Here is a 23,894-nt window from a genome sequence, read left to right on the forward strand (position 1 = left end):
TTAAATAGAGTGGATGCGGCTTGTATGCAGGTGCGGCTTATAGTCCAGAAATACGTTATCTCTTTGCAGTTTGCTATTAAATCAACCAGTTTCTATACTGGTTTCGTTTACACGGCATCCCAGCTATTTTTGCAAACTTAAAGGGGACCTATTATGAAAAAATAGTTTTTTCTTGCTTTAACATATATAAAGTGGTCTCCCCTCAGCCTGCCAACTCAGAGAAGGGGAAAGCAACCAAATTCTGCAGTGTCTGTACAGCCGCCTGGATGAGCCGTCCAGTGTGATGTGGATCTACGAGCCAATAAGATTCTGCTCCCGTCGTTACGTAACGACTGAGCGATTTACATAGTTTGGCCTCCGATGTGTGAAACCCATGGATGTATTATATTAACTGGATACCGGACCGGAAAATGGCCGCCGTTCATTTCAATGTAAGTTGCTCGCCTGGCGCATACGCCGAAAAAAGTTCCTGACTTCCTGGTTTACTTCCGCGTTATGGGGCCCATAGAGCATGCGTAGTTGAGTCACCTCCCATGATGCTCTGGGGCAACATCCATGGCACCGACACGGCCGTGACGTCATGCCCAGAAAAATACTTTTCTTTGACTTTTCTGGCCGTTATAAAACATTTTTGACGGATATAAAGTCCATGACTTAAAAATATAGAATACAAAGATTAGTAATTGCCGGTGATTACAGCTGGAGGTTCCTGTGAACAGTTTTAGAGGCTTCTCTTTTACTATTGCGGTCTATGGGAAAAAAGCTTTCTGGGCCCCATGGGATTTTTTGTTGCAGTACCGCGGTTGGACACTGGGGAAAATCGGCGTGGCTTCTGAGTGCGAGACTGGGGGTCTGGTGAAACCACACCCACAACTAACTCCGCCGGCCGGAGCTTTCACCATTTTTTCGTAGCGGTGTATGGCGTCATTCAGGCAGCCAATCAGCACAGAGCCTCATTATCATAGCCCCGCCCACTCAGAATCCTGCATAGATAATGAGGTTAGAGAATGGGAAGATAAAGGCTCAGAGGCTGAATTTCTCATTTATTTAGCAAAAACAATCAAAAGCTTGTTTTTAAGACATTCAAGGCCTGTTTAAAATAGGTATTAGATACCATTATAGGTCCCCTTTAAGTTGCATTTAATCCATCCCTGCGTTTAATGAAGGTTAAGAGGGCGACATCGATGATCTATCAAACATTCAGCAAAAATAGAGGGAAAGTACCATCATCCCACCGTCCACAGCACCACAACTCCACTTCTCAGTACACGAAACTTTATTTGGATTCAGTCTGCCAAGCAACTTGACATGAATAAAAAGGCCAAGTGTGAACAATACAAGACTTCATGTGCCAAATGAAATGTGCCAGGCAAATTCAGGATGAGTTGCACCGGTGGCCATGATTACTGAATGAAACAAGCTCAGTTCCATACAGACACTCGCTGCTTAAAGGGCCATAAAAAGGTTCCTCGTCACGTCCCCCCCCCCCCCCTCGTTGTGGAAGGCAGCCGTCCCCGCTCTCGGTCCAGTTATCTGAAGATGCTCCAGGTCCGCGGGGGGGACGAGATGCACGGATTGAAATACTGAGACGTTACAAAACAGACACTTTAATAAGTAAACTGGCAAGTCACAAATTAAATGCCAAGTCCTCTGTCCTTATAGTTGAATGACAATAAATGAAGTTATTTTAGCCGAGAGTGCCAATCAGGTGAGTTTTAGTTATTTGGACCTGAACATTGCCATTACTTTTATAACCAGTACTCGAGTTGAGGGGGGATGAGGGGGGATGAGGGGAGATCCCCCTGAAATAAAAACGGTCCAAATCATCCCCCCTGTAAAACTGCCATCCCCCCTTTCCATCCCTTATGTCATTTCATCAATGAATGTGGTTTTACTGCTATTTTAACATTTAGAGTCATCACCAGAAAAATAACACCAGAAAAATAACTTATTTGACAATTTTCACCTGTTTCAAGTAATTTTCACTTGAAATAAGTAGAAAAATCTGCCAGTGGGACAAGATTTATCTTCTCATTACAAGCAATAAAATCTTGTTCCACGTGCAGATTTTTCTACTTATTTCAAGTGAAAATCTACTTGAAACAGGTGAAAATTGTTGTTTTTTCCAGTGATGAGTCTTGTTTTAAGTGTAATGAAATTTTTTTACTAAAATGAGACATTTTAACTAGAAATAAGACAAATATTCTTGTTAAGATTGTGAGTTTTTGCAGTGATCCATGTTACTTATCCTGTGAAGGACAGAGTCATATTGATAAGTTCAGAAAAGTGTTTTTTATTGTTGTGTTTTGATGTATTTGATGTAAGCCCAGTGGATATTTAAAGCTTACAGAAGGCTGCATTTAACTGCTGCTATGTCATTCTTGCAGTATTTCTGCAGGTGTTTTGGTCACTGCTATTATTTGTAATATATTATATTATTTGTAATCAGCACAAATTATCTGTCCCCATATGATAAAATCCACCATCCCCCCTGATTGTTTTTTACAACTCGAGTACTGGTCATAACCAATAAACAGTAATAAAGGCCTGACATTTTGACCTTGGCATTAAGGAGGGAGCACGGTGGCACCGGGGGGGCAGTCAGAGTTTGGTCATGGGTATGTGAAGGCTGTTCCACGGGCCCATCCACAACTCCTCCTCGTCCGACTGCGTCCTGTCACTCGGACACTCCAGCGACTCCTTCACGCCGACGCCGTCGTCCTCATTGTCCGTGTTTCCGTCTACATTCGACTCCGTCTCGGCCTCGTTCAGTTCCTCTCTCCCGACGGAGCTCTGGGGCTCGTCCGCGGAGCCGTGCGGCGCTTCGGGCCCGTTGGGTTTAGACGGGACGCTTTCGGGGCCCGTGTTGCTGGTGCTGGTCGACCCCAACGACACGCTGGATTGTCGCGTGTTCAACACGTGGAGCGTTTTAATGCTGTCAGTGTGAGGGAAGGAGGAGGTGGCCGTGGGAGCCGGGCCCGTCCTGGAGCTCTGGAAGGAGCGCAGGGTGTTGCACCGGTCCGCGGTGCTGGTCGGGCTGCTCAGCGGCACACGCTCCTCCAGCGTGGCCGCCATTTTGTCCAGTTTTTTAAAGTGCTTGGCCAGCCGGGAGCTGAAGACGGGAGAGCTGAGTTTGAGGTTGTTGTTGGTGACGGGGGCGTGTGCCGGACCCATGGGGTTCACGGACCGTCTGGTCCGGATGATGGAGCCGTTCTGGGCCACGTAGATGCTCCCGTTGACGTTCACCTGGCTGTTCTGGGTGGTGGACGCCCGACCTCGCTGCGGCTCCGGCACGCTGTCCTCGCCGGTGGAGCTGGTCTCGTATTCCCGGTCCAGCATCAACTTGATCCGGCGCTTTCTGCTGCCCTGCTGAGAAACACACAAGAAAAAGTCACATGGCATTAAAACACCGGCATTGCAGGAGTCAATCTGTGACTTTAAATCAAGTGTGACTTCCTCACCACGGTTATAATAGTTTAGAATTTTTCATTTTAGTTTAGTTTTATTTCGTTTTGACTTTTTCTCCTTCAATTCAGTTAGTTTTAATTCGTTTTTAGTGTGGGTTTGCTAGTTTTTATTAGTTTTTATATTTTCAAAAATGCTTAGTTTTAGTTTAGTTTTTATTAGTTTTAGTTTTAGTTTTGACGTCACGGACCGTGAGGCGTTCAGGTGCTGCAGCTGCCAGTTGGAGATAAACGGCCAGAGCGAAATAAATTGATCATACCAAGAGGTTTATATTGACAGGGATGAAAACGGAGGAAATTACAGATTTGTGCCTCGAAACAATCCTGATTCGGAGGTCTGAAGACAATTCTTTTGACTTCATGTTTGGTTTGTGTTGCAACATGCACTGCCAACTGTGAGAGCTTATATAGACAGGTGTGTGTCTTTCCAAATCAAGTCCAATCAACTGAATTCACCACAGGTGGACTCCCATTAAGCTGTAGAAACAACTTGAGAGAGATCAGTGGAAACAGAATGAACCAGAGCTCCATTTTGAGCTTCATGGCAAACGTTCTGAATACTTCTGCACAGGTGATATTTATAGTTTTTTATTTTTATAAATTTACAAAAATCATAAAACTTATTTCATGTTGTCATTATGGGGTATTTTGTGTAGAATTCTGAGAAAAAAAAAAATTCCTATTATCAATAGGGCTGTAACATAAAAGAATGTGGGAAAAGTGAAGCGTTCTGAATACTTTCCGGACTGACTGTATATCTATCATTTCAGTTAGTTTTAGTTAGTTTTCTAAACACGCAATATAGTTTCAGTTAGTTATCATTTTTGTCTTTTAATTTTCGTTTTTATTTAGTTCAGTTAACTAAATTGTTTTTCCAATTTTAGTTTTCGTTATTTCGTTTGTTTTCGTGAACGATAATAACTCTGTTCCTCACCCCATGAAAGCAAGAGAATGAAAGCTGAAATAGAGAGAAAATGACACCAGATGTGTCAGTGAATACTTTTGCAGCCCTTCATAGTGAAGCATACTTAAGCTTATGACTTAAATAGGATGCTTGCAAAAAGGAAAAAGCACGGCTCCGCAGTCTGGACCAGTTTGCTGGGATAACTTGTCAAAGAAGATGCTCGCAGAAAGCTATCATTACCCATTTTCACACAGAGACTGAAGTATAAAAATGCAGAGGAGCCGTGCTCTTTATCCTGCCGCCCTCTCCAGCTGTGCATTCACACGCTGCTGCACCTGCTTCACACAGAGGGGAAGGAGCTCAGTATTACTGCAATCACTTCTTTAGTACGCTGTCAATGCCGTGCAACTCTGAGTGCACGAGCAGACGGATTATTATTAACAATGCATATTTTTGAAGTGGATAATAAAACTAATTTTGCTGAGTTGAGATATTTTTTCTTTGAAAAAACACGTTTTTGTAAGATACATTTTGGACTCGTCATTATTGAGGCACCAGTACTACAATACTCCATTACAGCTATACAGGACTGTCTCAGAAAATTAGAAAATTGTGATAAAGTTCTTTATTTTCTGTAATGCAATTTAAAAAAAACTAAAATGTCATACATTCTGGATTCATTACAAATCAACTGAAATATTGCAAGCCTTTTATTATTTTAATATTGCTGATTATGGCTTACAGTTTAAGATTAAGATTCCCAGAATATTCTAATTTTTTGAGATAGGATATTTGAGTTTTCTTAAGCTGTAAGCCATGATCAGCAATATTAAAATAATAAAAGGCTTGCAATATTTCAGTTGATTTGTAATGAATCCAGAATGTATGACATTTCTGTTTTTGTAATTGCATTACAGAAAATCAGAGTATTCTAATTTTCTGAGACAGTCCTGTATATAGCATTGGAATACATAATGTCCATCATGATAACTTTTTTGTGTATTTACAGTAATCACTAGGTATACTATAAATTTAAAAAGCAATAGGTGCAGAGATAACTGGCTGATATCACTTAGCTTTTATCAAACATCCTAGCCCCAGAGAATGTGTGCCAGCGGAGCTCATTATTCAATCATTCCTGGACATTCATTTCCAACGGAGACTCAAGTGAGTTTTAAATCCCTGATTATGCATTTCTGTGCTTAACGGTAGACAGTTTAAAGCTGTGTGAATATTTTAGAACCACGACTGAAAAAATGTCGTTCACAAGTCCTCTTACGAAAACATATTTTCTTAGTGTTTTGGGGGAAAAATTCTCTCAACGTTTCCCCATATCTTTTTTTTTTTTTTTTTTTTGTAATTCAGTAATGCACAATTTCCCAGTTATGTCATCACTTTGATGAGTCAGCAGCGCTGGCACGCTGATGCGTTTACTGCGTACGCAGTAAACACAGTTGATAGGAACTCTGCATGAATTTTGATGAAGATAAAACACTGTAAAAATCACATTCTGACGTACAGTGTTGGAAATCAACACTCAGAGAAGTGCGGGGACACTGGCCAAAACAAAGAGAATACTGATTAGCACTTCAGAGGGTTTTTACGTGACCTGAATAACTGCAGCGTCTGAGTTCAGGCCGGAGAGCAGGACTCATCTCACAGAGTTTATTCTCCGGCTCTTAAACCCGACGTCAAATTCAGAGGAAGTGACGTGATTGCTAGTTCTGACCCAAGGACGGATTTCAAACATTACGCTGTTTGTGCAGTTTCATGGAGCTCAAGTCTTAACCTTGTGCTGTCTCTGGGTCAAGGGAGGGTGAAGGGAGAGAGGAAGGAAGGAAGGAAGGAAGGAAGGAAGGAAGGAAGGAAGGAAGGAAGGAAGGAAGGAAGGAAGGAAGGAAGGAAGGAAGGAAGGAAGGAAGGAAGGAAGGAAGGAAGGAAGGAAGGAAGGAAGGAAGGAAGGAAGGAAGGAAGGAAGGAAGGAAGAAAGGAAGGAAGAAAGGAGGAAAGGAGGAAAGGGAGTAAGGAAGGGAAAAAAGATGGAAGGAAGGAAAGAAGGAAGTGAGGAAGAAAGGAGAAAAGAAGGAATGAAGGAAACAAGGAAGTAAGTAGGAAAGGGAGTAAGGAAGGGAGAAAAGATGGAAGGGACGAAAGAAGGGAGAAAAGATGGAAGGAAGGGAGAAAGGAGAAAAAAAGGAAAGAAGGAAGGAAGTAGGATAGGGAGTAAGGAAGGGAGAAAAAGATGGAAGGAAGGGAGAAAGAAGGAAAGAAGGAAGGAAGTAGGAAAGGGAGTAAGGAAGGGAGAAAAGATGGAAGGAAGGAAAGAAGGGAGAAAAGGAAAGAAGGGAGGGAGGAAGGAATGGAGAAAATAAGGAAAGAAGGAAGGAAAAGGAAAGAATGACAAAAGGGAGGTAGGAAGAAAAAGGAGTAAAGGAGGGTAAAAAAGGAGGAAAAGAGGAAAGGAAGAAGGAAGGAGAGAGCAGGAGGAAAGAAGGATAGAAGAATTGGGTCATTTTGACCCAAAGACAGCACAGGGTTAACATCTGTTACTGGAAACACTGACGTGATAACAAGACAAACAACGTTTGTTGGGGAAATGGCTTATTGACAATCAACATTAGAAAAGTTAAGGGGTCCAGGTGAAAACAGACTCTCCAGGTTACAACAAGCTGTTGGGAAAGACGGTCCAAAAATCTGAGAACTGATCTCATTGTACTTCTTACATTAATATTATCAATTGATCTGAAGCTTTTTTGAAAAAAAAATCCCCTAAGAAGGATTAAAAGACTCTTAACGGCAGTAAAACGTGGTTTAAGTGAGACAGCTGCCATCTTCCTTCAGGCATTGAAAGAAAGTATCTTGACAATATTCAGGGGAGGTGTAATCTTTTATTCACCTCACAGTAACAGACAGTCTAACAAGGAAGGTTAAAGCCTTTGATTACTTTCGTGAGGACTATAAAACACTGTCCTGAAAGTAAAGTCTCCCTAATTTTTTCCCGTTTTTAACAGCAAAAGGTTGAGCACTTTAAAGCTCAGTATCAATATCACTTCTGACCACAGGGGGGCGGCAAACTCAGAAGAAATGCTGTCAGTCTCTCTTTTGTCAACACAGCCGAGCTAAATGCCCCCATGTGGCCAGAAGTGGTATTACTACAGAGAGAGACTTTAAGTAGCACAGACCACGGGACTAAATATCTTATACTCTAACTATAAAAGTTCTGTGAACACAAGTGTAACTTATGGGAGTTTTTTTTGCACTGTCTACCTTATTAGATATTTGTTCTACAAAAAATAGTGTCAAAAGGTAAAGTAGTACGTTCCCTGGCGTTAATGTTGTGATTTTCACCAGAAATCCAAAGCACAATCCAATGCACAAAATTTCAAAGGATATCTCTTCAAAATGTCCAAGATGCAAAAGAACCGATGGAACATTTGTGCATATGTTTTGGGAATGTGATCTTTTAATAAGTTTCTGGAAATCAATTCATTCCTTCACACAATCAGTTTTAGAAATGAATTTTGAGTTAAGCTCCAATTTGTATTTATTAAATGACACACTGGATCTTCAGTTAGACCGGAAAAAAGCAAGATATTAATTATGATCACATACTTAGCTAAGAAATGCATACTTTTACTTTGGAAAGATGATTCCCCTCCAACTTTCAAGTTTTTTTTTAATCAAATTTCAGTTTTTTTACTATTGGAAAAAATTTACTTTGGAAAAATACAACCGTGGTCATATTTCTCAAGAATTTTGGTTTCCATTATTTTCAAAACTGGAGAATTTTTCCAAAGGGGACCAATGAGTATCTCTATTTTCGAACTTGAACTATGTATGTATGTATGTATGTTTGTATGTATGTATGGATATATATATATATAGTTTGATATCGCTGTTGCTGCCATTATTTTTTTTTATTTAAAATTTTTTTTTTTTATATATATTTATTTAATTTTGTTCTCCCTTAATGTATGATTTTTTTTTATTTATTTATTTTTTTTCTTCCCTAGGGCAATTATGGAGAGGGTAGGAATGTGGGTAGAATAGAAATCGTGAATGTGAAAATGTGAATTGTGAAAATTATTGTGAAATAAAAAGATATAAAAAAAAAAGAAATCCAAAGCTGATGCTTACTACTTTAAGGATAAAAATAATTGAGGAAATGCATTTTAAGATATATATTGGATATTGGATATTATATCTCATTGAAGGCTGAGAGCCAATGCAGCACATCACTCCCACACACTATGTAACCTTGATAGTATAGAAGGATTATGTGGGTTTTTTTCTTTTTGTAACCAAACCATCTTTTCTCCTGCAGATAACAGGTCCGGGAAGAGCTGACTAATCCTGGGAGAATGACACACAAAAAAAGAGAGATGACAAATGGGGGGGGAAAGTTGATGGGACTGTCAGCGCTACAAAGAGAGGTCAGCAGGAACCGCTGAGAAGTCAACCCAAGAGTAAAAGTACAGATGTAATCCTGACAGCCATTTCAAGAGGGAAGAAAAAGTGAGAGGACTTTGGGGAAAAGAGGATTAAAGACACCAGCAAAAGAATGACTAAGAAGAAAAGCAGATAAGAAACACTCGGAGAGGACAGCAGAGGACATGCCAGCATTTTAACCACTTGTGAATGTAAATCACAGCAAACGGGGAAGAAAAGGAGGACAGGTTACAGTAATAGATTCCACTCAGGTAATTACTGCACACCCAATCCAGGCTAGAGCTTACTTAGTGGCAAAGATTTTAATCTCAGGAGGGGGCGAGGGCCTCATCAGCATTTCAATCAGCAGACTCATTTCCCAATTCCGCCACTTCCTCATCATCTTGATCTTTGAATCTGTGGCTGCTGGTTCTCTCCTCCTCCTCCTCGCTGTCCTCCACGATAGTCGACAGATCGTCTGAGGTGCCCATCGTGCCTGAGCTGGTGTTTGATTGGTTGCGACCGGACCTTCCAGACCCAGCATTGTTCCTCTCCTCTTCCTCCTGCTTCTCCTCACCGTCTTTTTTATGAGAAGAGTGTCTAGAGGTTTTGGGCCTGGAGCTAAAAGCTGTAGAAGTTGAATATCTAAAGCTTTTAGAGCCGCTGCTGTCATTTCTGTCCTCGGGGTTGTTGCTGGAGTGGCTGCTCCGACTGCTTCTGCTTTCACTGCCAGACTTGTCGACACTCCCGGAGCTATTACCACCATCTCTTAAAGTTCGTCTGCCTGATTCTGTCCACTCATCCTCACTCTCTGACTCCTGCTCCTCCTCAGACTCCGACTCTCTGTCCTGACTTCCTCCTTCCCTGTCTGTTCCAGAGTCAGACTCATTCATGTCTGTTTCTGCTGTGACTGAGGAGGACGGACTGCTTCTGTCAGAGGGACTCAATTCTGACGGAGACTCTCTGCTGTCGTTTCCCGTTTCCGATTCACTTTGCTCCGTCACACTATCACTGTTATCCCCTCCTACCTCCCAACTCCTCTGCCCGTTTCTGGCTGACACTGATGCAGAAACACTCATATCTCCTATGGAGCCATACATCTTCCCACTGTTTTCTCCTTTGTCCCAGCTTTTATCATCGTTCCACTGTGCATCTACCACCCTGGCAGGTCCCTGGAGCCTTCTGGCCACGGAGATAAGACCGAGGCTCTCGCTCAGTTTTTGTTTCACCGGAGAGGGTTTGCTTGCCTCAAAGGATGTTTGGAAATAATTCCCATTGATGATCATGGGACTATCCAGACTGCAGGGCCGGCCAGGGGACAGGCAGCCAGGAAGCTCTCCCCTTCTCTCTGGCCTCACATATTCTCCGTCACCAGCAGCATTTCTTCTCCCATTGCTTGTCATGTTGCCTTTGTCACCTCTTCCTCTCCTCTCTCCCCTTCTTTCACTAGCTTCATCTCTACCTCCTCTTTTGTTTTCTCTTTTTCCTTCCTCCTGTTTCACAAACCACAGATCTGCTGTGTCTGCTTTTCTTCCTGCCACCCTGGTCCTCTCTTTCCCTGGTCCAACTCTTGCTTTGTTCCACGGCGGGTGGATGGCAGGAGGCTGCCCACACGTTTTGTCCGTAGGGTACAGGAGCGAACTCATTCTCATCGCGGACTTTAGCCTGGCCACTGCACTCCAGCCTTTAGGTTTACTTGAACCGACGTCCTGTTTCCTGTCGCCTGCAGATCTCTGGGCCCCCGGGGTGTTTGTTGAGGGAGGATCGGGTGCAGGACGAGGCTTGAGGTGGGCGGGATGTGGGGCTAATCTGTTTCCTTGAAACTGGCCCCTCACCTGTCGTCGTGGTGATACATATAAAACGTTATTTATTTATGTTCAAATTTAAAAATTATATAAAAGATCTTCTTTCTTCTTTTCATAATTTCTTTTGTTTTAATTCCGATATTCATTCTTATGCCACAAGGCACAAAGATGATTTTAATTTACCGTTTTGTAGAACATGTAAACATCAATCTTTCATCACTTTCAGATGCCCTCACTTGTGGAATTCACTCAATAAATCTCTTAAATCATCACCATCCTTGCCAATATTTAAAAAAAACATTTAAAGAACGTTCTTATCGTTTCATCTTTGTAGTGTTTATTATTTAATCTGAGTTACATTTTCTTTAGTTTTTTTGTTTTTTTACTCCCCCTTGTGTAGCTTTTGTTTTGTTTTTTATTCATATATGGAAAGGATTCACCAGGATTCACCAGGCTTCTTCTGTTCCTTGCATGTTATTTCAATGTTTTTACATTTATTGTTCAATTTGTCTTATATTGCTAAATAAATAAACTAAAACTAAACGTTTATATTTCAAAAAAGCATCACTGTCATAAACACAGCTGCTGGCAACGCAGAGCCTTCACAGACTTCAAATCTTCTGAAACATTGAATAATTAATATTAATATGTTAATATTAATGAATGTGCGCCTAAAAGCACAGATGCAGATTCTTTCAAAAACATCCATCTACTCACCTTCAGAACACACCCATTAAAGGTTAAAGTTTGCACATCTGGAGTTCAGTAAATGAAAGATCTACTAAGACCTTCGTCGATTGATGAAAGGCACTTAAACATTTGGAGTTGGCTGTTCACAAGAAGCACCTGCTGATGTAGACCAGGCCTCACAAAGACGTGATCTTTGACATGTGATCAAGACTAGATAAAGTCATTTCAAAGTTCATCCATCGAGCCACAGTTAAACTACGATGACGCCAAAGGCACAGTGCAGAATGCTCAATGACTGCTCAACAGTGTACATGCCGCAAAATAAAATAAAATAAATAAAACCGCTGCACCAACATCAAAACATCGTCCCAATGGTGAAGTACAGTGGAGGGAGCACTATGGTTTGGGCTCGAGCTAAAGAGCTACGGAGGCTTTACCAACTATTTACTCCAACACGTCACTGGCTGCTTTGTGCAGATTTGTTATTGTTTAACCCTTGTGTTGTCTTCGGGTCAAGGAAGGAGGAAGAAGAAGGGAGGAAGGAAGGAAGGAAGGAAGGAAGGAAGGAAGGAAGGAAGGAAGGAAGGAAGGAAGGAAGGAAGGAAGGAAGGAAGGAAGGAAGGAAGGAAGGAAGGAAGGAAGGAAGGAAGGAAGGAAGGAAGGAAGGAAGGAAGGAAGGAAGGAAGGAAGGAAGGAAGGAAGGAAGGAAGGAAGGAAGGAAGGAAGGAAGGAAGGAAGGAAGGAAGGAAGGAAAGAGGAAGGAAGGAAGGAAGGAAGGAAGGAAGGAAGGAAGGAAGGGAGAAAACAAGGAAAGAAGGAAGGGAGAAAAGAGGAAGGGAAGAAGGAAGGAGAGAGCAGGAAGAAAGAAGGAAGGAAGGGAAAAAGGAAGGAAGTAAGGAAGGAAGGGAGAAGGAAGGGAGAACACAAGGAAAGAAGGAAGGTAGAAAAGAGGACGGGAAGAAGGAAGGAGAGAGCAGGAGGAAGGAAGGAAGGAAAGAAGGAAGGAAGGGAGAAGGAAGGGAGAAACAAGGAAAGAAGGAAGGGAGAAAAGAGGAAGGGAAGAAGGAAGGAGAGAGCAGGAGGAAGGGAGGGAGGAAAGAAGGAAGGAAGGAAGGGAGAAAAGATGAAGGGAAGAAGGAAGGAGAGAGCAGGAGGAAAGAAGGAAGGAAGGGAGAAAAGAAGGAAGGGAGGAAGGGAGGGAGGGAGGGAGGGAGGGAGGAAGGAAGGAAGGAAGGAAGGAAGGAAGGAAGGAAGGAAGGAAGGAAGGAAGGAAGGAAGGAAGGAAGGAAGGAAGGAAGGAAGGAAAGAGGAAGGGAGAAGGAAGGAGAGAGCAGGAGGAAAGAAGGATAGGAGAATTAGGTAATTTTGACCCGAAGACAGTACAAGGGTTAATGGGTGTTTCGATCAAGATGGGATCATTAGGGCCCGAGCACCTTCAGTGCGAAGGCCCTATTGTATCTGTAGGAATTTTTCTTTCTTTCTTTCTTCTGACGAAAGGAGGGCCTTTTTGCCCCCCTAAACGTGCCCAAAAAGTCACCAAATTTTGCATGCAAGTCAGGCCTGGCGAAAAATTTGATATTTAATGGTTTACATTAATGGGCGTGGCAAAATGGCTCAACAGCGCCCCCTTGAAAACTTTGTGCCTCAAGCCCCACGATACGGTTTGACGTACATGCACGGAAATCGCTACACACCTGTATCAGTACACAACTTAAAGAAAAGTCTCTTGGCGACATGGCCGAAACCGAACAGGAAGTCAGCCATTTTGAATTAATCGTGTCACTTTGGCGCAATTTATGCCATTCCTTCGGCAGTTAATACGGCCCGAACCGTAACGTGCACCCAGGTGTGTTATACATCAAAATGTGCGTCTCCATCCTGCGACAACACGCATTACTTTTGTCTTTCAAAAGCGTTACCGTGGCGACGCTAGACGCCCAAAAGCGCGCCCACCCTTCATCTGGTTGGTTCAGACAGAAAAAACTTTGCGCCTCAAGCCCCATAATACGGTTTGACGTACATGAACGAAAATCGGTACACTTCTTTATCATGTCTTTACTTAAAGAAAAGTCTCTTGGCGCCATGGCCGAAACCGAACAGGAAGTCGGCCATTTTGAACATTCTGAATTAATCGCGTTATTTTGGAGCAATATGAGCCATTCCTTCGAGAATTAATACGGCCCGAACCGTAACGTGCACCCAGGTGTGTTATACATCAAAATGTGCGTCTCCATCCTGCGACTACACGCATTACTTTTCTCTTTCAAAAGTGTTACCGTGGCGACACTAGACGCCAAAAAGCGCACCCCCCCCTTCATCTGATTGGTCCATATTTGATAGTTCCCCAAAAGTCACCAAATTTTGCATGCAAGCCAGGCCTGGCGATAAATTTGATATTTCATGGTTTGTATTAATGGGCGTGGCCTAACGGCTCAACAGCGCCCCCCGGAAAACTTTGTGCCTCAAGCCCCACAATACGGTTTGACGTACATGCACGAAAATCGGTACACACCTGTATCATGTCGCAACTTAAAGAAAAGTCTCTTGGCGCCATGGCCAAAACCGAACAGGAAGTCGGCCATTTTGAATTAATTGTGTAATTTTGATGCAATTTATGCCATTCTTTCGGCAATTAATACGGCCCGAACCGTAACGTGCACCCAGGTGTGTTATACATCAAAATGTGCGTCTTCATCTTGCGACTACGCGCATTACTTTTCTCTTTCAAAAGTGTTACCGTGGCGACGCTAGACGCCAAAAAGCGTGCCCCCCTTCATCTGATTGGTCCATATTTGATAGTTCTCCAAAAGTCAACAAATTTTGCATGCAAGCCAGGCTTGGGGATAAATTTGATATTTCATGGTTTGCATTAATGGGCGTGGCCTAACGGCTCAACAGCGCCCCCTAGAATACTTTTCTCTGCCATAACTTTTGAATGGTTTGACATAAAGAGTCGTGGGTGGTGTCATGGGACTCGGTATTGAGTCCTTAACCATAATTGGTGCAAATTAGCCCCGCCCCTTCTTCGGATTGGTTGTCCCGATTTTCTGCTATAACTTTTGAATGGTTTGACATAGAGAGTCGTGGGTGGTATCATCAGATTCTGTATTGAGTCCTTGAGCTTCTTTAGCCTGAATTAGCCCCGCCCCTTCTTCTGATTGGTTGTCCCTTTTTTCTGCTATATCTTTTGAATGGTTTGACATCGAGTCGTGGGTGGTGTCATTTCTGATATGCTTATGGGGGGCGGTGGCCGTGAGTGCGAGGGCCCGTTCATCGCTGCTTGCAGCTTTAATTTATATTTGTTTCCGTGTTATCAGCTCTAACACGTCATATTTGTCATCTACTGACTTAGATGAAGATCAGATGCATGAATGAAAACAACCAACAGCTTTTAAGGGGTTCACATAGTTTTTCTGGCCACTGTACAAGAAACCTTCTACACTTCTACACAACCTTCTACCCAGTGTTTTCCTGAGCTTACCTCTCCATCAGAGTCCTGAGGGCTGTAATAGTAGCTGCCGTCGTCATCGACCACGACTTCTCCGTACTCATCGTACAGGCCGGTGGGGGAGATCAGCTTCCTGCGACTGCCGTACTGAGGAAGTTCATATCTGCACAGAGACAAGGAAGGAGGAAATGAAAGAGGACATTGCAGCATAGCAATAACCTGTAACAGGCAGCACAGAGTTATAGCTATTACCTTTTTTAAGTTATCATCATTGCTCCGTGAGACATTGATTGTGTCCCTCAGCCAATCAGACAGGAGAGAAAGCTGCTGACTAACAAAACTGTGCACTTCCTTCTCCACAGCCACTTATCCAAGCAATAACGCATAGTGCAACAACGCGGTCCGGCTCAATGATAAGCAGCGTCTAATGACTTGCCTAAACAAAGCTGCCTCAATCACAAAAGGAGCGTTTTGCTGCCAGGGTATGTTTTGTTTGCAGAAAAGAGCGGAATCGATTTTCCCCCCCTTTTGTCTGTCCCTGTTGTCTGTTGCCGGGTGCTCTGCTCCACTCCGCCAGCCAAGAAAACTGTTGTGCTGTTGTGTATCACAACTTGGGCCCCGTGCCCTTCAGCCAGCATCTCAGACGATTCGTCGGTCAGAAGAAAAAGGATCATCATGATTGGTTTCCTCAAAACAATATGTCCCGGAGTGATTAAAGTAACCAATCTGCCGCGAGTCCAGAGTTACACAGAGAAGTAGCCTTTTGTAATTACTCCGCCCAGTGAGAGAAGTCGCTCTCCCATTACATTAAGGAGCCAAGTAATGAACAAATGGAAGGGGCACATGGGTGACAGATGGGCGAGGGTAAGAGAACAGGGAGGTAGAGGACAGAAAAATGGAGAGAAGGGAGAAGGAATCAGTGAAAAAATGGAGGAGTCTGAGCAGAAAGGCCAGGTAATACAGAATTGTCACATTCATAAATCTTGTGGTGCGACCTCTGCAAACTAATCTAGTGAATCTTAACCCTCCACTAAACCTTGATTATGGGATTTCAGTTCCTAACCTGCAGTCTTAAACTGAAGTGCAGCCAACACAATCAAATTTTCTATTGGCTTCAGTGACCTTTTTTCCTCTCTTTCAAATCACCCCCGCCCCACATCCCTTTATTCCTCTTTCCCCTCATTTCTCCTCTATCCATATCACCACTAGAGGGAAGTAATGACCTAAGAATCATCTCATGCATGTTAAACTTTCCAGGATCTCAGGATCAGTGTTTTTTTTTTTTGAAGCCGCATATCTGACTCAAGCTGCACAGAGCTGGGCTTCGGGCATGTTTCTGGCCAAACTTGGTGTTTAATCAGCGTTTCAGATGTCATTTGTTTCCCCGCAAAAAAGCCGGGGCCCAAACATTTGTATGATGCAACCAGCTGGGGTGGATTAAAGCACCAGATGAATCACAACAGTGAATGCTCTGTGTCTCCTTTTTCAGAGATCGATTGACTGTCACATTGTCCCTGACCTAGTGAAGAAGTCTACGATAATCCCCATTCCTAAAGTCCCATGTCCAACTTCTCACAGAGACTTTTGACCAGGGGTGTCCAAAGTCGGTCCTCGAGGGCCGCAGTCCTGCATGTTTTAGTGGTTTCCCTGCATCAACACACCTGATTCTAATTAACGGTCGTCACCACCTTGTCATCAAAGTCTGGATAGTTCTGTTGATGACACAGCTCCTTGTATCACGGTTTGATAAAAAAGGGACACATCTAAAACATGCAGGACACCGGCCCTCGAAGACCGACTTTGAACACCCCTGCTTTAGACCAATTGCTCTCACTAGTATTGTGATAAAATGTTTTGAGAGAGTCACACTTTCTGAAAGACCAGGTGGCACTGCACTGGGACCCCTGTCAGTTTGCTTATAGGGCATGGCGCAGCACTGAAGATGCCATTGTAAGTCTTACACATCTTATCAACAAGCATCTTGAGAGCTTATGCTCGGGTTGTTTTTGCTGACCTTAGTTCTGTCCTTAGTTCTTAGTCCTCACCTGCTTACTCAGAAGTTGCTAAATCTACATGTCAACCCTTACATGATCAAATGGTTCCACTCACTTTTAACTAAGAGGCCACAACAGGTTATGGTAAATGGCTCCTTTTCATGCACTAAGTTTAGTAGTATGGGGGTGTGTGTTTCCCCCTCCTCTTCACGGCGTACACTAATGACTGCAGAAGCAGTCATTCTAAAAACAGGCTCATAAAATTCTCAGATGATACAATTATCCTGAGTCTGTTTTGTGCCGATGACAGCCCTTCTGTGTATCTCCAAGAGATCACATCTTTTGTGGACTGGTGTGAGAGTAACCACTTGATCTTAAATACTCTTAAGACTAAGGAAATGATCTTTGACCCCAAAAAAGTCACTGACCACGTACCTGTAGCTATTGGGGGGTGAACCATCGAGCAGGTAAACTCTTATAAGTACTTGGGAGTCAAAATAGATAACTTGCTGAAATGGAACATACATGTTGGTTACTTATGCAGCAAACTAGCATGGAGTTTCTTCAGAGTTTGGAGTAAAGCTCCACAATCATGATGACATTCTATAATGCTGTACTTGGCAGTCTAACTAGGTACAGTATGGCAGCTTGGTATGGCACACTTTCTGTTCAGCTCAAGAACAAAATCAACAGCTTAATCAAAGTGGCAATGAAGATAATCGGGCACAGCAGCTATCCACATCTTCAGACTATCTATGAGGAGAGGGTAGTAGTTCCTTCCAAACCTCCCATATCTTACATTCTGAGTACGAGCTCCTGCCGTCCAGGAAACGGTTCAGAGCAAGTAAATGTAAGAGCAATCGTTACAAGCTCTCTTTTCTCCCCACCTCCCTGTTCTTATTAAATAAACTACCTGTCCTCCCTTTGGAGGGCGGCGTCCCCACCAGGACAGGTAGGGGACAGGAGCAGATCTGATCTGCTGTAACTAAGCTGCTGACTGATCCAGTAGTAGTCAGTCCTTGTTTTTATATCTTTACTACCATGCTGCTCATGAGGAAATAGCTTGTTTTTATTATTTGTTCTTGCTTTTTTCATACTGTACCAATAATGAAATGTAATGAAATGAGGTTCCGGGATAGATGCAATTTTTGCCTAGGGTGTGTGCAATGTCGTTCACTGCTGCTTGGTTTCTCACTAATCTTACTGTGGTATTGAGTCTGATATCTGTTGCTGTCTGTAAGTGTTGATTGTATGTGTGTTTATACGCTATGCATGTATTTGATGCCTAAAACAAATTTCCCTAGTGGACATTAAAGTATAACTCAACTCAACCATTCTGCCAATGGTTTGGCCCACAGAAATGCAAACTTTGACACTTGTAGAAAAACCTTGTAGAACCAGGCAGTATGCTTTCAGTTTGCCCGTTTCCTGGCTCGTGCTGAGATGAGCTGTACAGATGAAGACTAGGTTCATAGCTATAGCTGTAAAACAAACCCGTGATAAGTCTGTATTCAACCACTGGAGAGCAATTTATGTGCTTTCCTCCACAAAGACAGCAGTACATAGCTCTTTGATATGATGCTACATGCAGATCTAATGGGCTTTAGCTGCGAGGAAACCAACGACCATTACAACCAAGTTCATCACAAAGGCAACGGATGACAGGAGCAAACCCACTATCCCATCCCCGTATCAACCGATTACCAAATACTTTAGGAATACCAAGATCTGATCCCTCACTGCTCCATCGTGACGTGTCGATGAGACAGGAACTTGGATTACTCAATAGTTTGTTTCTGCATCTGCATGAACCCAGGATTGTGCCGGTGCAGATGGAAACAGCCTCACAAGCACAAAAAAACAATTTCTGTCTTATCTCTTTTTGGAGACGGATTAAAGGGAAGGTCAAAAGTTTGCCAAAGATGGTTGCAGATTGCATCTAGATCCATTTATATAGTAACAGAAGTAAACGCTGTAACACCTTGTGTCTGTTTCTAAGAGGCAAATGATTGAGGAAGGGGTTTAGTATTTGGGGGCAGAGATTATCTGCACCTTCCATTTACAGAAACAAATAAACTGATAAGATGTAATTCTTACAAAGTGTAATTTGCAGGTCCTGTAGGCGTATGGAGTCAGACACGAGTTTGCGGATGTCGCTCTAAGCCACCGGCATCTGTCCTATTGTCTGACTCCATGGCTGGCTGCGTGATTAGCTGCTACAGCGCCGCAAATCCATGCGGAGAGAATTAGCTCTACGTGTGTGTCAAAGAGAGAGAGAGCATGTTCATTCACTCATACAATCTCTCAGAGGCTCTGTAATGAAAATGTTACGTGTGAGAAAGAGTTTATGCGTGAGAACATCTTCTACCCGTGCAGTTTTTGTTTTGGTGACGTTTGTTGGGATGTATCAAATCAGGTTCTGGGTTGAGGGAAGCTTAAATTACACGATGCTTCACAGATGGCATCCAGTCTGCAGAATAACACGCACGCTGCTGGGAATTCTGCGGCACACTTATTCATAAAAAAAAATAAAGTGTGCAATGTATTGTAAATTATATCATGTATTTCTACTTCCTTTAACATCAAACAATTTGAAGTGCACTCATGAGGGTCAACAGGGGTGTGAGGCGGATGCGAGGGGGGGTCTTATTGTCCAGAGTGTGTTGCTTTTGCTGTCAGCTGGATGTCAACGCAGCGTCTGTGCAGGCAACATGAGGCCTAGATATATAAAGTACTCACAGTGAGGTCCACACTCTTGCCTCTCACCTGTTAAAGGTCAAACGTAAGATATAAAAGATATTGGAGCTGGCCTCCTTTTAACTTCTTTAATAATACCTCAGTGTATCACTTTTGGTAAATAAAGGACATTCAAAGCTGCCTGAGAAGAAATATCAAATACATCCACAAGTGCCTTTTATGAGGCACTGCAACAGCTCTTGACTCTTCTTATCTCAGTGACAACTGCATTTGGAATAATATTAGTAAAGGGGGCCATGGTTAAAGTCATTGCCATGATAAAAAAATAGGATATATTGCTGTTACAAAGTCTCATAATTCATAATTCTGCAGCCTCCTTGGTTGTTTTGAATAGTCACCATTGGGTATTCCTGCACATAAAGCTCAACTATTGTGAATGGTACATTCTGTACCGGTGGAAATTACTGCTAGATGCAATTGACAAGATCATTTTTAGATGATGTGAATGTCTATGGCTTACCTGGGTTGAGCTTTGCACCATGTTTCATTAAATTCACTCCTTTAGTTTTTGAATCATCTTTCTGAAGCACCAATGAACAAACTGCCATGTCACATGTGTACGTTTCTGCTCATTGTTGTACGTTTCATACGTTAGATATTATCTAACGTAGTAGTAGGGGTACATTATATACTTTTAACTTTTGAACCAAATCATTATGGCCTTTAGGCCATCTGTCAAGCACGGTGGTGGAAGGTTGATGGCTTGGGCTTGTTTAGCGCGTACAGGAACACAGAGCTGCCACTGAAACAACCATGAACTCCTCTGCATAGCAAAGTACAATATATGAGGGTATGAGTTAGGGCTGCAATGATTCCTCGAGTAACTCCATCTCAAAACATGATCGAGGAACTTCCTCTGCCTCGAAACCTCGTTTAAATAAAAAAATAATTTAAACTTCACGTTTCGCACGGATTCTTTTTAATGTGACACAACGTGCTAACACACACGTGTCCCTTATAAAGGGGAAGAAGACTTTTCGCCACGTGTGTTAACAGTTTAGCTGCACAGACGCCGGCCCGGGACTGACAACAGTGACAATGAGAAAACCCAGCAAAGCAAAATAAACAAGAGGAAGAGACAGAAGACGCCGAAGCTGTGGGATCATTTTAAATTAAAAATGAAGGCCTTGGTCCACATGGTGTAAGACTCTTCCCCGGTCCACAGCCAAGCATTTCTGCTCAAACGTGTTGGTTCTGAATGTGAAGTTGCACAATTTAAAAGCAGTGTTTACGAATATTTTTTATTTTTGATACTTTTTGATACGTTTTTCTTAATGTCTCAGGAAATATTACGTTTTAAATAATGTATTTTTATTGGAAAATTTAACAAACAGTTTACTAGTTTGCATAATATGTAAATAAATGTTAATTATTCTCATAAAAGAAAAAAAATTGTGTTTTTATTAAAGGCTCTGTCTTGTTTTCTATTGCATATTTATAATTGGGCTTTAATTAAGCAAAAGTAAGTTTTATCCAATTACTCAATTAATCGATGGAATATTTGATAGAATAATCGATCACAAAAATATTCGATAGCTGCAGCGCTACAGTAGTATGAATCATGCAACAGCACACAAGAAAAAGATCTGAATTGTTTTCAAATCCATTGTAGTGACGTAGAAAGAGCTAAAGTTAAGCTGTTCATATATAAATGCTGACAAACCTCAACATGCTGAAGTAACGTAGGGAAGAGTGGTCCAAACTCTCCAGACAGTGAAATCAGATGCGTAGAACTCATAAAGAGAAGGATCATTTCAAGTTATCACTGCTAAAGTTGACCTGACACATGGAACCTAAAAGTATTTTATCAGAAACACAACAGGGGGCAGAGCCTTCTGCTTCAGTGCAGGTGGTAATCACTGTTTTCTTCTCTTTTCAGTACCGTGAATGTCATGTTTGTGCAGGTTGCATCGTGTTTCTGATTGGGCAAAGGGTGAAGGATACTGGTCAACAGGAAGTGGGGAATGTAAATCATCTTTTAGCAAACATTGTAATTTGATAACAGGCCTTTCATCCATCTCTTGCTTTACCTTCCCTCTCTTATTCCGACATTTCTGGCATCTGTTACAAATATCTTTGGGCCTGAAGTCCCTTTTTAGCTTTGTTTAGTAATCCATTTTCTAAAAAACTGAACAAAAAAACACCTCTAGTTTTGTTATTTTCTGATATGCAAACTTTACAGTCCACCAGCAGAACTCCATCTCTCTCTGATAGGTGTTATTTATCCTAATATTCACGCTCTCCTGGTTTCTGACACCCAGCTGGATCGTGCTCGTGAGGCAAAGCTCTGACATAAGCGTACGTGCATTTACATTTTTGATCTGTGAAGCATCAACACTTCTGCGTGGGTTCATATTTCATCCGAGCCTTAGCTCCTCTCTCTTCTGAGACGTCACGCTGAGCTGAGACTTCAGTGACGTACACAAAACTCTTTTAATAGACTTCTGAACGTTAATGTCATGCACATAAAATATTCCTACACTATAAAACACAGGAGTTAATACCTTGGTAATTCTCCGCAGCACATCTTTGTGTTCCAGCATATTGATTTGACATGTTTTTGCTCTGTTTTTTTGCCCTTCCTGACACAACCCTCCCCATTTCTGCAGGTTTGCAACCCGGGATTATGAGAGAGCTCTGGCTTTTGACCCCTAAAATAGCTGTGGATAAACCATCCATACAACACATATGCACACATCGCTCGTATGTAGTACTGGAGTTGTAAAAAAAAATCAGGGGGGATGGTGGATTTTATCATATGGGGACAGATAATTTGTGCTGATTACAAATAATATAATATATTACAAATAATAGCACTGACCAAAACACCTGCAGAAATACTGCAGGAATGACATAGCAGCAGTTAAATGCAGCCTTCTGTAAGCTTTAAATATCCACTGGGCTTACATCAAATACATCAAAACACAACAATAAAAAACACTTTTCTGAACTTATCAATATGACTCTGTCCTTCACAGGATAAGTAAAATGGATCAGTGCAAAAACTCTAAATCTTAAAAAGAATATTAGTCTTATTTCTAGTTAAAATGTCTCATTTTAGTAAAAAAAGTCTCATTACACTTAAAACAAGACTCATCACTGGAAAAAACAACAATTTTCACCTGTTTCAAGTAGATTTTCACTTGAAAAATCTGCCAGTTGAACAAGATTTTTTTGCTTGTAATAAGAAGATAAATCTTGTCCCACTGGCAGATTTTTCTACTTATTTCAAGTGAAAATGTTCTTGAAACAGGTGAAAATTGTCAAATATTTTCTGGTAATGACTCTTGTTTTAAGTATGATGAGATTTTTATGACTAAAAATGAGACATTTTAACTAGAAATAAGACAAATATTCCTGGCAAGATTTTTTGAGTTTTTGCAGTGCACACGTGTGAAAGCTACACAAGTTATTTCTGTTAGTTCTGGTGTTATTTTTCTGGTGATGAAATGACATAAGGGATGGAAAGGGGGGATGGCAGTTTTACAGGGGGGATGATTTTGACCGTTTTTATTTCAGGAGGGATGCCATCCCCCCTCATCCCCCCTCAACTCCAGTATCGCTCGTATGTGTAAGGGTGATACGTGTGGGCCGTACTAACCCGTGGTCATAGTTGTAATAGTCTTGTGTGTAGTATTCCTGGCCCGGGTCAATGCCAGATTCCATTGATAACTCCTGTTAGATTGAAAGACTAAGCATTAGCAGATTTACACACTTACACACTTCACACAGATAGAAGAGCATTTTAAAGAAAGTGAGTAAAATCCCACTTATAGAGACAAGTCCACCCTTCCACGGGAAAAAAACCACAACACACGAGCAGTAAGGATGGATTCAGAAGAAACAGAATACCTCTGGTCTGAGCAGAGAAGGTCGGAGAAGCTGTTGTGTCTGCTGGAAGGAATGAAAAGCAGTGAAGGGAATGAGACAGAGGCTCAGATCGCTCCCTAAGAATCTTTAAAACCATGCTCCACATTAACGGTGTGTCCAATGCACAAGATCCAACACACTTAGTTATTTCTCTCATTGTGAACAACTAAGTGAATAAAAGATGGCATTATCTCCAAAAGCCATACAGATAAATAACACATGGTCTTTAAAATTGAATTAAGCAACATTACTTTTTCATTTCTTTTATGATTTCAAAATTACAAGAAATGAAAAGCCCTTGAATAAAAAAGATTGGGCACCCTGATTGGGACTTGCTGATTGGGCCGGAGCTTCGGGAGCTGTGTGCTGGCCTGCGGTCCCCACCCCTGGTCATCCCGTTGCTGCCCCCCCCTTCTCCTCCCTTTTCTCTCTTTTGTCCTGCAGGTGGCCATGGGTGGCTTGTAGCTTGCATTACGGAGCACAAGTCTTTTCCTGACCCTGCACCCCAACCTGGGACTTGCTGATTGGGCCGGA

General features: G+C 42.2%; 1 protein-coding gene across 1 annotated transcript in view; it reads right to left on the reverse strand.

Moving 5' to 3' along the window:
- Nucleotides 1–2,470: 2,470 nt before the first annotated feature.
- The window catches only part of LOC133419473 (protocadherin-15-like), a 447,680-nt gene continuing 426,256 nt past the window's right edge, over nt 2,471–23,894 (reverse strand). Inside the window, exons 37-40 of the mRNA XM_061708668.1 lie at nt 23,343–23,384; nt 23,092–23,165; nt 14,773–14,902; nt 2,471–3,369 (exon numbers count right to left, since the gene is read on the reverse strand). Of these exons, the coding sequence (XP_061564652.1) occupies nt 2,602–3,369; nt 14,773–14,902; nt 23,092–23,165; nt 23,343–23,384 (1,014 nt within the window). The 3' untranslated portion in view covers nt 2,471–2,601. The remainder of the gene's footprint in view (nt 3,370–14,772; nt 14,903–23,091; nt 23,166–23,342; nt 23,385–23,894) is intronic.

This window comes from Cololabis saira, chromosome 19 (assembly GCF_033807715.1).
Source record: "Cololabis saira isolate AMF1-May2022 chromosome 19, fColSai1.1, whole genome shotgun sequence".
In the NCBI taxonomy this organism is placed as follows: domain Eukaryota; kingdom Metazoa; phylum Chordata; class Actinopteri; order Beloniformes; family Belonidae; genus Cololabis; species Cololabis saira.